Source organism: Hyperolius riggenbachi, chromosome 6 (assembly GCF_040937935.1).
Source record: "Hyperolius riggenbachi isolate aHypRig1 chromosome 6, aHypRig1.pri, whole genome shotgun sequence".
Lineage (NCBI taxonomy): Eukaryota > Metazoa > Chordata > Amphibia > Anura > Hyperoliidae > Hyperolius > Hyperolius riggenbachi.
Window position 1 is genome coordinate 66,604,372 of NC_090651.1, and position 11,416 is coordinate 66,615,787.

At 41.4% G+C, this 11,416-nt stretch overlaps 1 protein-coding gene across 4 annotated transcripts in view; it reads left to right on the top strand.

Annotated features, from left to right (window-relative positions):
• The window catches only part of LOC137520895 (serine-rich adhesin for platelets-like), a 116,335-nt gene extending 105,145 nt beyond the window's left edge, over positions 1-11,190 (top strand). For all 4 annotated transcript variants that reach the window (XM_068239433.1, XM_068239434.1, XM_068239432.1 and 1 more), the window contains 3 exons: positions 4,501-4,625; positions 6,691-6,855; positions 10,361-11,190. In XM_068239433.1, coding sequence (XP_068095534.1) covers positions 4,501-4,625; positions 6,691-6,855; positions 10,361-10,411 — 341 coding nt within the window. In that variant the 3' untranslated portion in view covers positions 10,412-11,190. The remainder of the gene's footprint in view (positions 1-4,500; positions 4,626-6,690; positions 6,856-10,360) is intronic.
• The last annotated feature ends 226 nt before the right edge of the window (positions 11,191-11,416 follow it).

The following is an 11,416-nucleotide window of genomic DNA, read 5'->3' on the forward strand; positions in this document are numbered from 1 at the left end:
CCTGGTGAAAAGCCCTTTATCACGCCTAAACTCAGTTTAGGCATGATAAGTTTAGGTGTGATAAGTTTAGGTGTGATAAGTTTAGGCATGATAAGTTTAGGTGTGATAAGTTTAGGTGTGATAAGTTTAGGCATGATAAGTTTAGGTGTGATAAGTTTAGGTGTGATAAGTTTAGGCATGATAAGTTTAGGTGTGATAAGTTTAGGCATGATAAGTTTAAGCACCAACTGCGTTAGCACCGCAGTGCACAGCTGATCAAAAGTTTTGCGCTAGCAAAGTCTGGTGCACTTCGCATAGAGTTTAATGGCGTTGCTTTTCGTGCGGGACTTTGCACGCTATCTACACTTATCTAAACTTAGCATGCCTAAACTTATCACGCCTAAACTTATCACACCTAAACTTATCACGCCTAAACTGGCTTTTCACCAGCGTGGTGCAAAGGTTATCATGCCTAAAGTCTCTAACTGGGTTAGCACCGCTTTGTGAATCGAGCCCCAGGTAATGAACGTTACATTGTTTGTGCAACACCTGTTAACCTTCTCCCGACCGCCTACCACTGATCGGCGTCGGGAGGGTGGCAGCCCCAGGATCTCTTAACGTCAATTGGTCTCAAGTCCTGGGTTTTGCAGGAGATTGCGCGCACCAATGTGCATGCATCTCCCCTTTAATGACGGAGCTTCACTTCGTCATCAGTCTCCCAGAGGCGATCGCCGCTAGGAGACTGTTAGACGGCGAAAGCGCCATCTATTTACATTGTACAGCACTACGATCTATGGCAGCGCTGTACTTTGGACAGCCGTATCACTCGGCTGTCCCCTGGGCAGGCTCAAGAGCGATCGGCTCTCATAGGCTAATGCCTATGACAGCTGATTGCGGCGATTGGCTGTCCCCCCGCCAGCCAATTGGGGCGCCAGCAAGGGAGGAGGGGAAAAAAATAGTAACATTTATTTAAAAAAAAAAACAAGCAGCCTACCAGAAAGTTCTGTTGGTGGGAAGAAAAGGGGGGGGGGGGCATTCATTGGTGTGCTCAATTGTATGGCTCTGCAGTGAGCCATTAAAGCTATAGAGCACTAAATTGTAAAAAAAAAATAGCCTGGTCACTAGGGGGGTGTAAGCCTGCGGTCCTTAAGTGGTTAAAGTGTCCTTGTCCTGTCTACGCACATACATTTCATATTTAATAAATACACCCCCTTATATGTTTTTTTTTTTATTATCAATCCTTAAAGTGGATCCGAGATGAACTTTTACTCATTGCATAATTGTGTTTCTTTCCTATTGTTTATAGGACATTACTCAAGCCAAATCCTTTTTTGTTTCTGTCTTAATACTCTAATTCCCTATAAACTAAAGAAGCCACGCCCACAGGTTTTCAGAGAGCCAAGGCACTTTCAGACAGTAGCAAGGGCTCATGGGAGCTCAGTCTGGGCAGGAGGAGGGGGAGGTATTACTAGCCAGAGATTTCAGAGGCAGAGGGGAGGAGGGAGGAGGGGGGATTAGGTTTTTTTGCTTAAGATACAGATAAGCCTGCCTCTGTGTAATGTTTACAAACAACATGGCTGCTGTCATTGTACCACAGGAATAATCAATCATATTCTATTAAAGCTGCATGCAGCTAGATTTGCTGTGTAAACTATCTAAACTTTAGATAAGATATATAGACAAGTTACTTGTTATAGTTAGTTTTTCATCTCGGATCCGCTTTAAGCTCCATACACACACTTAAGGCTCTCACAACTTTTCTTGTGAAACACCTAAAAAAAATCTCTTGCTATTTTTCAAGCAGCTGATAAGACTGATAAGAAGTCAATTCAACATTTGGATTGACTTCTTATCAGTCTTATCAGCTGCTTGAACAATAGCAAGAGATTTTTTTTAGGTGTTTCACAAGAAAAGTTGTGAGAGCCTAATGCTGAATACACACGGTGTGTTCGCGCACTCGATTTCCTGCTCGATTCCCGTCGATTCGTTTATTTCCAACATGTCCGATTTGGATTTCGATGGATCATCAGGTCGATTCGCATGCAAAGTATGCCAAATCGACCTAACGATCCATCGAAATTCAAATTGGACATGTTGAAAATAAACGAATCAACGGGAATCGAGCGGGAAATCGAGTGCGTGGACACACCGTGTGTATCCAGCATAAAACACCGCTGTTGAGTGTGTGTATGGGGCTTTATAGTAGAGATGAAAAATAATGCCGATGCCCATGTAATGTGTATCCACATCCTCTGTTTTAAGAAGACAAACCACACTAAGCATCTTTACTTGGGAGCCCCAATATTTTTATAACATAGTGACTGATATTCAGAGGCTCCTGAAGCACTGTCACAGAAAACAGAATAATAACCCGAGCATTTGTATAGCACTTTCTCCTGTTGAACTCAAAGCCCTCAAGAGCTGCAGCCACTGGGGCGCGCTCAAGAGGACACCCTGCAGTGTTAGAGAGTCTATCCTTGAACTACTTACTGAATAGGTACTGACCCTAGCCAGGATTTGAACCCTGGTCTCCCATGTCAAGGGCGGTGCCCTTAATCCAGCCACAACAGAAAATGCCCCTGTGCTTCATATGAAAAATGTACTGAGATGATCTAGCCAGAAATAGATGATCTAGATATAAATTACTTAGGGATTCATACACTAAGCTTCTTTAGTGCATTGAATGTCTAATTTTTATTTGCTAAAGCTTTTTGACGTGTGGTAACTGAGCCCAAAGGCTGGTTCATCCAGAGCACATATTGAGCAATGCTGACCCCTACCCTACTGGCTAACCTATTTTCTTGTGTTGTTAATGAATCAGGATTGCAGTAAGCTGTGCTAATAAATGCTCCAATTACTGCAACTAAGCTTATCAACTCAACTCCAGTTTGAGGTCATCCATAAACATGTAAAAAATGCATGTATGCGACTGCATGTATGCAAATGAAGAAGTGGGAATGGAACTGTGTTTGGAATTGTGGTCCTAGCGTAATACATGTCACTGCTAGCATGGAACTATAAGGGCCATCAGCAAAGTGAAGGCCATTTTCAATGAGTCGCTTAAGGAGACATTTTATTTATTATATTTTAGACACACTGGGCCCATACAATTCAGTTTTTCTTCTGAGTTTTTTCCTAGGAGATAATTTTCATCTTAATCTTTAAAATAACGTTTGCACTCTGCAAAGTACCAAAAAAGGAGGTAGAAAGTCCTGTCAAAAGTATTTTCTTGCTTGCTGGTGGCTTAAAAGTCATTTTATTCATAATGTGAAAATATCACCTAGGAGAAAACTTAGAGAAAAATTGAATTGAAAAGGAAATCTGTAATTAAAAAAAGAAAACCCCACCTGGGGCATACTTGCCCCTAGATCCTAATGAGGCTTCCCCTATCCTCCTCCATCCCTGCTTGCAGCGCTTGAAGCCCCAGAACACCGAGGAGGTAAATATTTACTTACCGTGATCCAGCGCAGGCACAGTATCAGCTTTCCATTCAGGCTCTGGCGGAAATAGCCGAGCCCGATCGGGCCCGCTCTACTGGGCAGGCGACTTTTGCCTGTGCAGTAGAGCAGACCCGGGCCAGGCTCTGTTATTTCCGCCTGAACACAAACAGAAAGCCGCTAATGAGCCTGGGCTGGAGTCATGGTAGGTAAGAGGAGCCAGTGCTGTAATGGAGGGAGAGAGAAAGACGGGGGAAGCCTCAGGCTTCCAGAGGCTTCACCCTCCCAAGGTCAGTATCCTCCAGGTGGGATTTTCTTTTTATTACAGTGTCTCTTTAATCTTTTAACAAATCATTTTACTAGTCTTTTTTCTTCCCTATGGGTTGGAGGAATTAAGAGGGGGGGGCGCCTTCAAGTTAATGCTGCTGAACAAACAGTTACTGGCAATGTAGTGTGACATGCTGTGCTGGAAGAGAAGAGATTAACCTGACAAATGCAAATTAAATTACACAGAGAAAATACCCTGGGTAGCAATAAAAGCAAACGGCTGGCACTTTCTGGAGGACCCTCATATGTAACACACCCCCTGTAACACACTATTCTAGCCATATTTTACATTTTTATTACTGGTGTGTTAAAAGTGATTGCGCCATTGTCTTGATTCCTAACCATAAATTACAACAGAAGTTAAAAAAAAACAAAAAAACAAAAATAAGATACCCATAACTTATAAACAAATAAATTACTGACTGTGCTTGTCACAATCTGCCAGCCAGTCTTGTGTATGACAAATTTGCTGCACAACCAGCAGGTGGCCCCAACATCTTCCTTTACAGGTGAATCACCATCATTACAATGTTCATTCATGTTCAGTAAGAAAATATTTGAAGGCGCAACACTGAAATAGGGAATAGTGGCTTCACCTGAACAGGAGTGACCAAACATGATCACAACTCCATTGTTTTGTAAAACACTTCAGATATGTATTTAACTAGGTAATTAGTTATTTGTCTGGAATTTCCTCTTATATACAAAATATATTTATTGTTGTTACACATCTTTTATTTCTATCTTTTCTGTACAGGGGTGATTGCTGAGGAGGATGATCACAACGGTGGGGTCATTGGAGGAGTTGTCGGTGGGGTTGTTGGAGGGGTTGTCGGAGGAGTTGTCGGGGGACTTGCTCTTCTAGCTCTATTAGTGTACCTGGTAAGTACAAACAGAGAACTACACTAGAAAATGGCAATGGATTAGCTGGAGAAGGGGCTGGGCTTAGCGCAAAAAGGGAGGGCTTAGCTGAAAGTCAAGATTATTTTCTGCAATCACTAGGTACTTCTCAGGTGCACAGAAATAGATCTGGGGTCTGTAATGGGCCCTGCATGTTGGCCATATTGAAACGTGTCCTCTCTATTCTATATAACACGATTTTTTTCCCCCAATTTGAACTATTCCAATAACTATGATCTGAGGGGACCAAAAGAAATACCGTAAGTGGTGAAGATTTAGGTAAAACGGGGGAAAAAGTTATGCCGTTCAAGCGATTGGCGCTTCTGATTATTTATTATGGGTGATGAGGCACAGAGATGAAAGCACTAATTGGCACCGTCATTAACCAGAATGCAACTGCCTAAAGCAGATTGGCAGCCACAGAGTGGCTCTCTTGTTCCTCGGTTACACTATATGGCGTCATTTTCCGAGAAGCAAGATTTGTCGGGAGCTCGCATGAGCGCGAGCTCCCATCAGTAAACAAAGCCGGACACAGTAATAAGCCTACCAGCCTGTGATCGGGGCTGGCAGGCTGATCTTTTTAATTACAGGTGAAAATACATTTATATAGCGCTGTGATCTCCTGCAGCGCTGTACAGAGGACAGCCTTGTCACTTAATTGTCCCATGGAAGGGCTCACAATCTAATTCCTGCCATAGACATATGTCTATGTATGTATCATGTTCTGCATGTAATGCAGTCTAGGGCCAATTTAAGGGGGAGGGAGGGAAATTAAAAAAATGTTTTTTTTTCAATAAGGTCTTTATTAATAATAATAAAAATAGCAGCAGCAATCAAATATCACCAAAAGAAAGCCCCATTTGTGTGAAGAAAAGGGGGTAAAATTAATTTGGGTTATAAAGTTGGCATTATAATAGTATTAAAATCAATTTTTTTTAATAAATAGGGTGCTTAAAGTGATTAACACAGATCTATTAGCATGAGTGCAGCTATCCATAACCTATTAAGAGACAGTCTAATTATTACCGTATATTTTTCCTTCTCATTTTATTATCATTTAAGTCACAAAAAAATAACAGCGCTCTTACTGTGGTCACAGTGTGTCACTGCTTCCAAGAGGTACACTGGGAAGGACGTCTCTAGAGGCTGCTGGGAGATACAGCAAGTGTCCTTTTTGTTTGTTTGAATAAAACAAGACACTTCAGGCAAACAAAAAACTACACTGTATACTTATTATTAAGTTTTCCCATTGGCTAGATAGAGGGATGTGCTGGGACAAAGGTGGGCAGTGTTGAGCTAAGCTCTTCACAGACATTGGATGTAAAGCTTAACAAAATATCTTGTTTGTCAAATTTGATTTAGCTTCAGTTTATGTGAAAAAACTGCAAAATGCACTGGAGCTTAAATAAGCACTAAGCCAGCATTGGGCAAATTACGGCCCACGGAACGTATCCAGCCCATATGCGCTGTTACACCGGCCCGCTGACAGGTGGCCGGATTCCCCTCTTTCCCCCCTCCCTCCCTGCAAAATAGCGAGCGGGCACTGGGGGATTTGGAATCTCCCCTCTGCTCATGGAAGTTATGCGTCATCTCCATGGCAACAGGACGTCACCTGACGTGACGTCAGGAAGCACCAGCATATTACACACTGGCAGCCAGCGTGTAATACACTGGCACGTCCTGACGTCACGTCATGTAACGTCCTATTGCCACAGAGATGACGCGGGACTTCCATGAGCGGAGGTGAGTTTCAAAATCCCCTGGTGCCCGCTCGCTATTTTACAGGGAGTGGGGGTGGAATTTAAAGAATACAGCCCATGGTCTGCACAATGCGGCCCGGGCCACGTAAAGTTTGCCCAAGCCATGCATGCCCTGCTATGCAGTCAACAAAGATGGCTGCTTCTATCCTGATTGTGACCAAATTATGTAGTGGGACTTTGGTGACCTACATTGCATACTTATCACGACAGTTATAGCTGGTAGCCAAGGTAAGGTTCACTAAGAAATGCAAGCTGATTATTTATCTTTATTTTATTTATCTCAACAGGGTGCCACTTTATTAATACCATTTATGGGTTGGGATACTAACTTTACTGGACTCCCTACATGTGCACCAGCAACTGGAATCCCCGTACAGACTGTACAGAATGTACAGAATGTGCAGAATGTGCAGAATTTACAGAGCGTGGAAGTATTGATTCCAAGACCTACGGTAAGAGTGCTCCTTCTTTTCTTTGTTTGGGGAGGTAGGTGATAAAGTGGTAACAGACTAGGCTTGCATTTAGCTCCACCCAATGTGACAGGGCTGCCTGAAAGAGAAAATACTATCCAATATGAATCATTTTGCTTTTGCTGTTATGCTTTCCACAGACAGGTAGATTGATATAAATGATTAAATTAAATCAACTGAATGTACCAACAGTGAGAGTGTTTTACTGATGGCAGAAAGTCATTTTCCCCGCAGGCCCCTCCCTCCCCTTACAATTTTGTCTGCCTGTGCTGTCGCAATGGCAACGCCACTTGTCATTTTTGAGTGATTGGGCAGGGTGGCTGTCAGTGTCACTATAGGCTGGGGAGGCCTCGGTGTGTTCTGGGCTGGCAGGCTGGATTGCATGGCAGCAAAGACATCCACAAAACATCCACAAAATCAGAGTTCCATCACTGATCTCTCAGCTGACTCGTGCAGCATCAATCTCTCTCATTCAGCCTATTCTAGTCACTGTGTACTCACTAGTACACAGTTGCAGTACAGCACGCTACTACATGGCGGGAAGCTTGGACACAAGAACATATTTGCCAAGCTCTTGTTGGATGTTCAGAGTGTCCATGTGCGGCAAAGGTGGGGTTGAGAAGGAGATGGGAAACCCCTTGCCTATGCCTTGTCATCCCTCTACCTGGGTAAGTATCTAACGGTAAAAGAAGTGGTGGTCATGCCTAGGAAAGCTCCTGGAGAAGCAGGCGATTGATCAGCTGATAGATTTGCAAAGTTCTGATTTGCTGTGATCACATCCTGCTTTAGCACATGATCATGACTAGCAAATGAGAGACTTAAGATATGGTCAGTGGGAGTATAACGGTAAGCATTGTATATCATGGAAAGAATAGTCACATGCCACTGTACACCTAAAACTTCCATATTTCATTCAAGTTTTAAAAAAATTCCATAATACAGGTACATTCACAAAATGAACCCGAAACTAGGTCCACTATTCAACATCAATTATGACAGTTAATTATATATATATATATATATATATATATATATATATATATATATATATATATATATATATATATATACAGTGGGATGCAAAAGTTTGGGCAACCTTGCTAATTGTCATCATTTTCCTGTATAAATCATTGGTTGTTACAATAAAAAATGTCAGTTAAATATATTATATAAGAGACACACACAGTGATACTTGAGAAGTGAAATTACGTTTTTTGGATTTACAGAATAGTGTGCAATAATTGCTTAAACAAAATTAGGCAGGTGCATACATTTGGGCACCACAAAAACAAAATGAAATCAATATTTAGTAGATCCCCTTTTGCAGAAATTACAGCCTTTAAACGCTTCCTGTAGGTTCCAATGAGAGTCTGGATTCTGCCTGAAGGTATTTTGGACCATTCCTCTTTACAAAACATCTCTAGTTCATTCAGGTTTGAGAATGGACAGCTCTCTTTAACTCACACCACAGATTTTAAATTATATTCAGGTCTGGGGACTGAGATGGCCATTCCAGAACATTGTACTTGTTCCTCTGCATTAATGCCTTAATGAATTTTGAGCAGCGTTTAGGGTTGTTGTCTTGTTGAAAGAACCAGCCCCTGTGCAGCTTCAGCTTTGTCACTGATTCCTGGACATTGGTCTCAAGAATTTGCTGATACTGAGTGGAATCCATGCGTCCCTCAACTTTGACAAAATTCCCAGTTCCTGCACTGGCCAAACACACCTCCAGAACCGCTGGAATGCAATGATGTGTCAGCTTGTTAATATGTACAGAGCCATAATAATCCAACATGCATACCAGGGCCGGGCCGAGGCATAGGCTGAAGAGGCTCCAGCCTCAGGGCGCAGTGTAGGAGGGGGCGCACAATTCATTCAGCTGTCATTCCTAATTGTGTTTGAAGTAGAAAGAAATAAGAAAAGGGGATACATGGCGGTGACTGCAAGCCAGATAACTAGATATGAAGGTGTTTGGGAGGTTGTGGGCCCTGTGGCACCTCTTAGTCTAATAGCAATCCGTGTGTGACAGCAGTGGTGGGAGGGATGGAGGGGCGCAATTTGGTGTCTCAGCCTTGGGTGCTGGAGGACCTTGTCCCTGCTCTGATGCATACAGACTGTTTCGGATTGTTTGATCCTCATCAGTGCATGGCATGGATTAATTTGGCTCTATGGAGTAGGGCTTGTAAATCCGAGAGGCACAGACTAACCAGCAAGCTCATGGTGACCCAGAACTCATTGGAGTGTGTAAGGGACTACAATGGTCCTAAAAGCCCCCTTACTAAGATGTTAAGAAAAACAAAAGTTTGCTTTCCTAAAACAGAAAGAATTTGCAATAATTCAGGTTGGAGTGAGCTCGAGATGTCTCCCAGCAAGATGATGTTGTAGGTCTTTGGTGCTGGTCTGTGGGTTGACTCTGACTGTTTTCACCATTTGTCGCTTCTGTTTATCCGAGATTTTTCATAGTCTGCCACTTTGAGCCTTAACTTGAACTGAGCCTGTGGTCTTCCATTTCCTCAATATGTTCCTAATTGTGGAAACAGACAGCTGAAATCTCTGAGACAGCTTTCTGTGTCCTTCCCCTAAACTATGTATGTAGGTCAGGGGTCACTGAGCTTACCAAGCCAACTTGAGTTCCAATAATTCGTTCTAAAGGTTTTGGAATCAATAAAGTGACAAACAGTGCCCAAATGTATGCATCTGCCTAATTTTATTTAAACAATTATTGCGCGCTTTCTAAAAATACAATAAACTTCATTTCACTTCTCAAATATCACTGTGTGTGTCTCCTATGTGATATATTTAACTTGACATTTTTTATTATAACAACCAATGATTTATACAGGAAAATCATGACGATTAACAAGGTTGCCCAAACTTTTGCATCCCACTGTATATATATATTTAGTCTAAATGATTAAGAGCAAACCATCTATAATATCTCATTAGGCTATGTAGAATTAGATCATTAATGTATTCTCAAGGTCGGGCACAAGCTTGAGGGGTTTCGTGAAAGAGGGTTCACCTCTTCAGGAATTAATTGGCTCTTCACTAAGAAGCTTAAATGGTAACCTACAAGGTGTAGGGAAACACATGCATTACATGATCAATAATATTCTCCAGAGACTGGTAGACAGATGGGTGAAAAGGGGGAGGGGGGAGGGAAAGGGAGAGGAGGGGGAAGAGGTGAGGGAGTAGGATGTGGGAGTTGAAAATGGCAGTCCTCTATAAGCATTATGGCAGTCCCTTATAACCACCACCATATGACACTATCCCTCACTAGCTCAAAGTGTGATGGTGGAAGCCCTATATTTTCAGGCTTGGGGCAAATTCTATTTACATATATGGCACGTGGTTCTACTGCTTTACTGAAGAATCCTACATACAGCAAACTCCACATATTTTCTGCATGTCTTCAAATATGGGCTGAGCATAACAAGACAGTTCCAAGTTTACTTTTTATTAACATTATTTTTTTCTTTTTTCTCAGCCTATTCCCTATTACCGGCCTCACCCATACGTAACCCAAACTTTGAGATGAACACCTGAGGATTCTGCAGAAATATGAGTGCTTAAACCCCAATCAGGGTCAGACGCAACAGCAAATTGTTATATTGTCATGAAATATTCCTGGAAGATAATGGATAATGATGACTCAGCGGTGTATCACATACATGACTGCTTATATCATTATGATTGCAGGTATATCAGGGTTGAAGCACTTGGTGTAGAAACATCAAAACCAGTGCATTGAAAATTGGCAAAAATCTGATACCAAACTGGAGCAGTTGCTAAGAGCAACCAATCACAATCTTTGATCGCCTTGCCTGCTCCACTTTCTGCATCAGTTTTGTTCCAGTTTTTCTTTCACAAGTTTCAATAAATTTACCCTGTCACTGACTAATCAGTGTAAAACGAGGAAATATTTTCTTTTCCGATGCAGGAAAAGATGGCTTTACTAGTGAGCTTGCCACACACCATACAATGTTGATTGTACAATCTTACTACTTCCATGTGTTTTGAGAGTTTACCAACACAATTTGTTCAATGTATTCTCAGTGTGTTGGGCCCTAATAAATAAGATAAGATTGTTCAATCAAGATTGTCTGGAGTGTGACCTAAATGCAATATTTTGCAATATGTTAATAGGTATTATCAAACCTTTTCAGCACAAAACTCCAAAAAAGAGCTTGATAATTAGTACATATTCTAATTTATTTTTATTATGTGATTTTATAAAGTATGATTTGTATTATACATTTGAGAAAAAAATGTAGGCTTTGCACAAAATGATCTTATTTATTGTAATATTAATAAACAATTGACATAACAATAAAGGTCGATGGCTGTTATTCCAGAATCCTCGCACAAATATTACTTTTTACAAACTCAGTAAAACACTTCTCCCATTAACTAAACACTTTGAAGACTAAATTAAAAAAAAAGATAATCTCCATAAGTTTCTTAAAGGGGCACTACAGTGAAAAACTGTAAAATTTTAAATATGTGCAAACATATACAAATAAGAAGTACATTTTTTCCACAG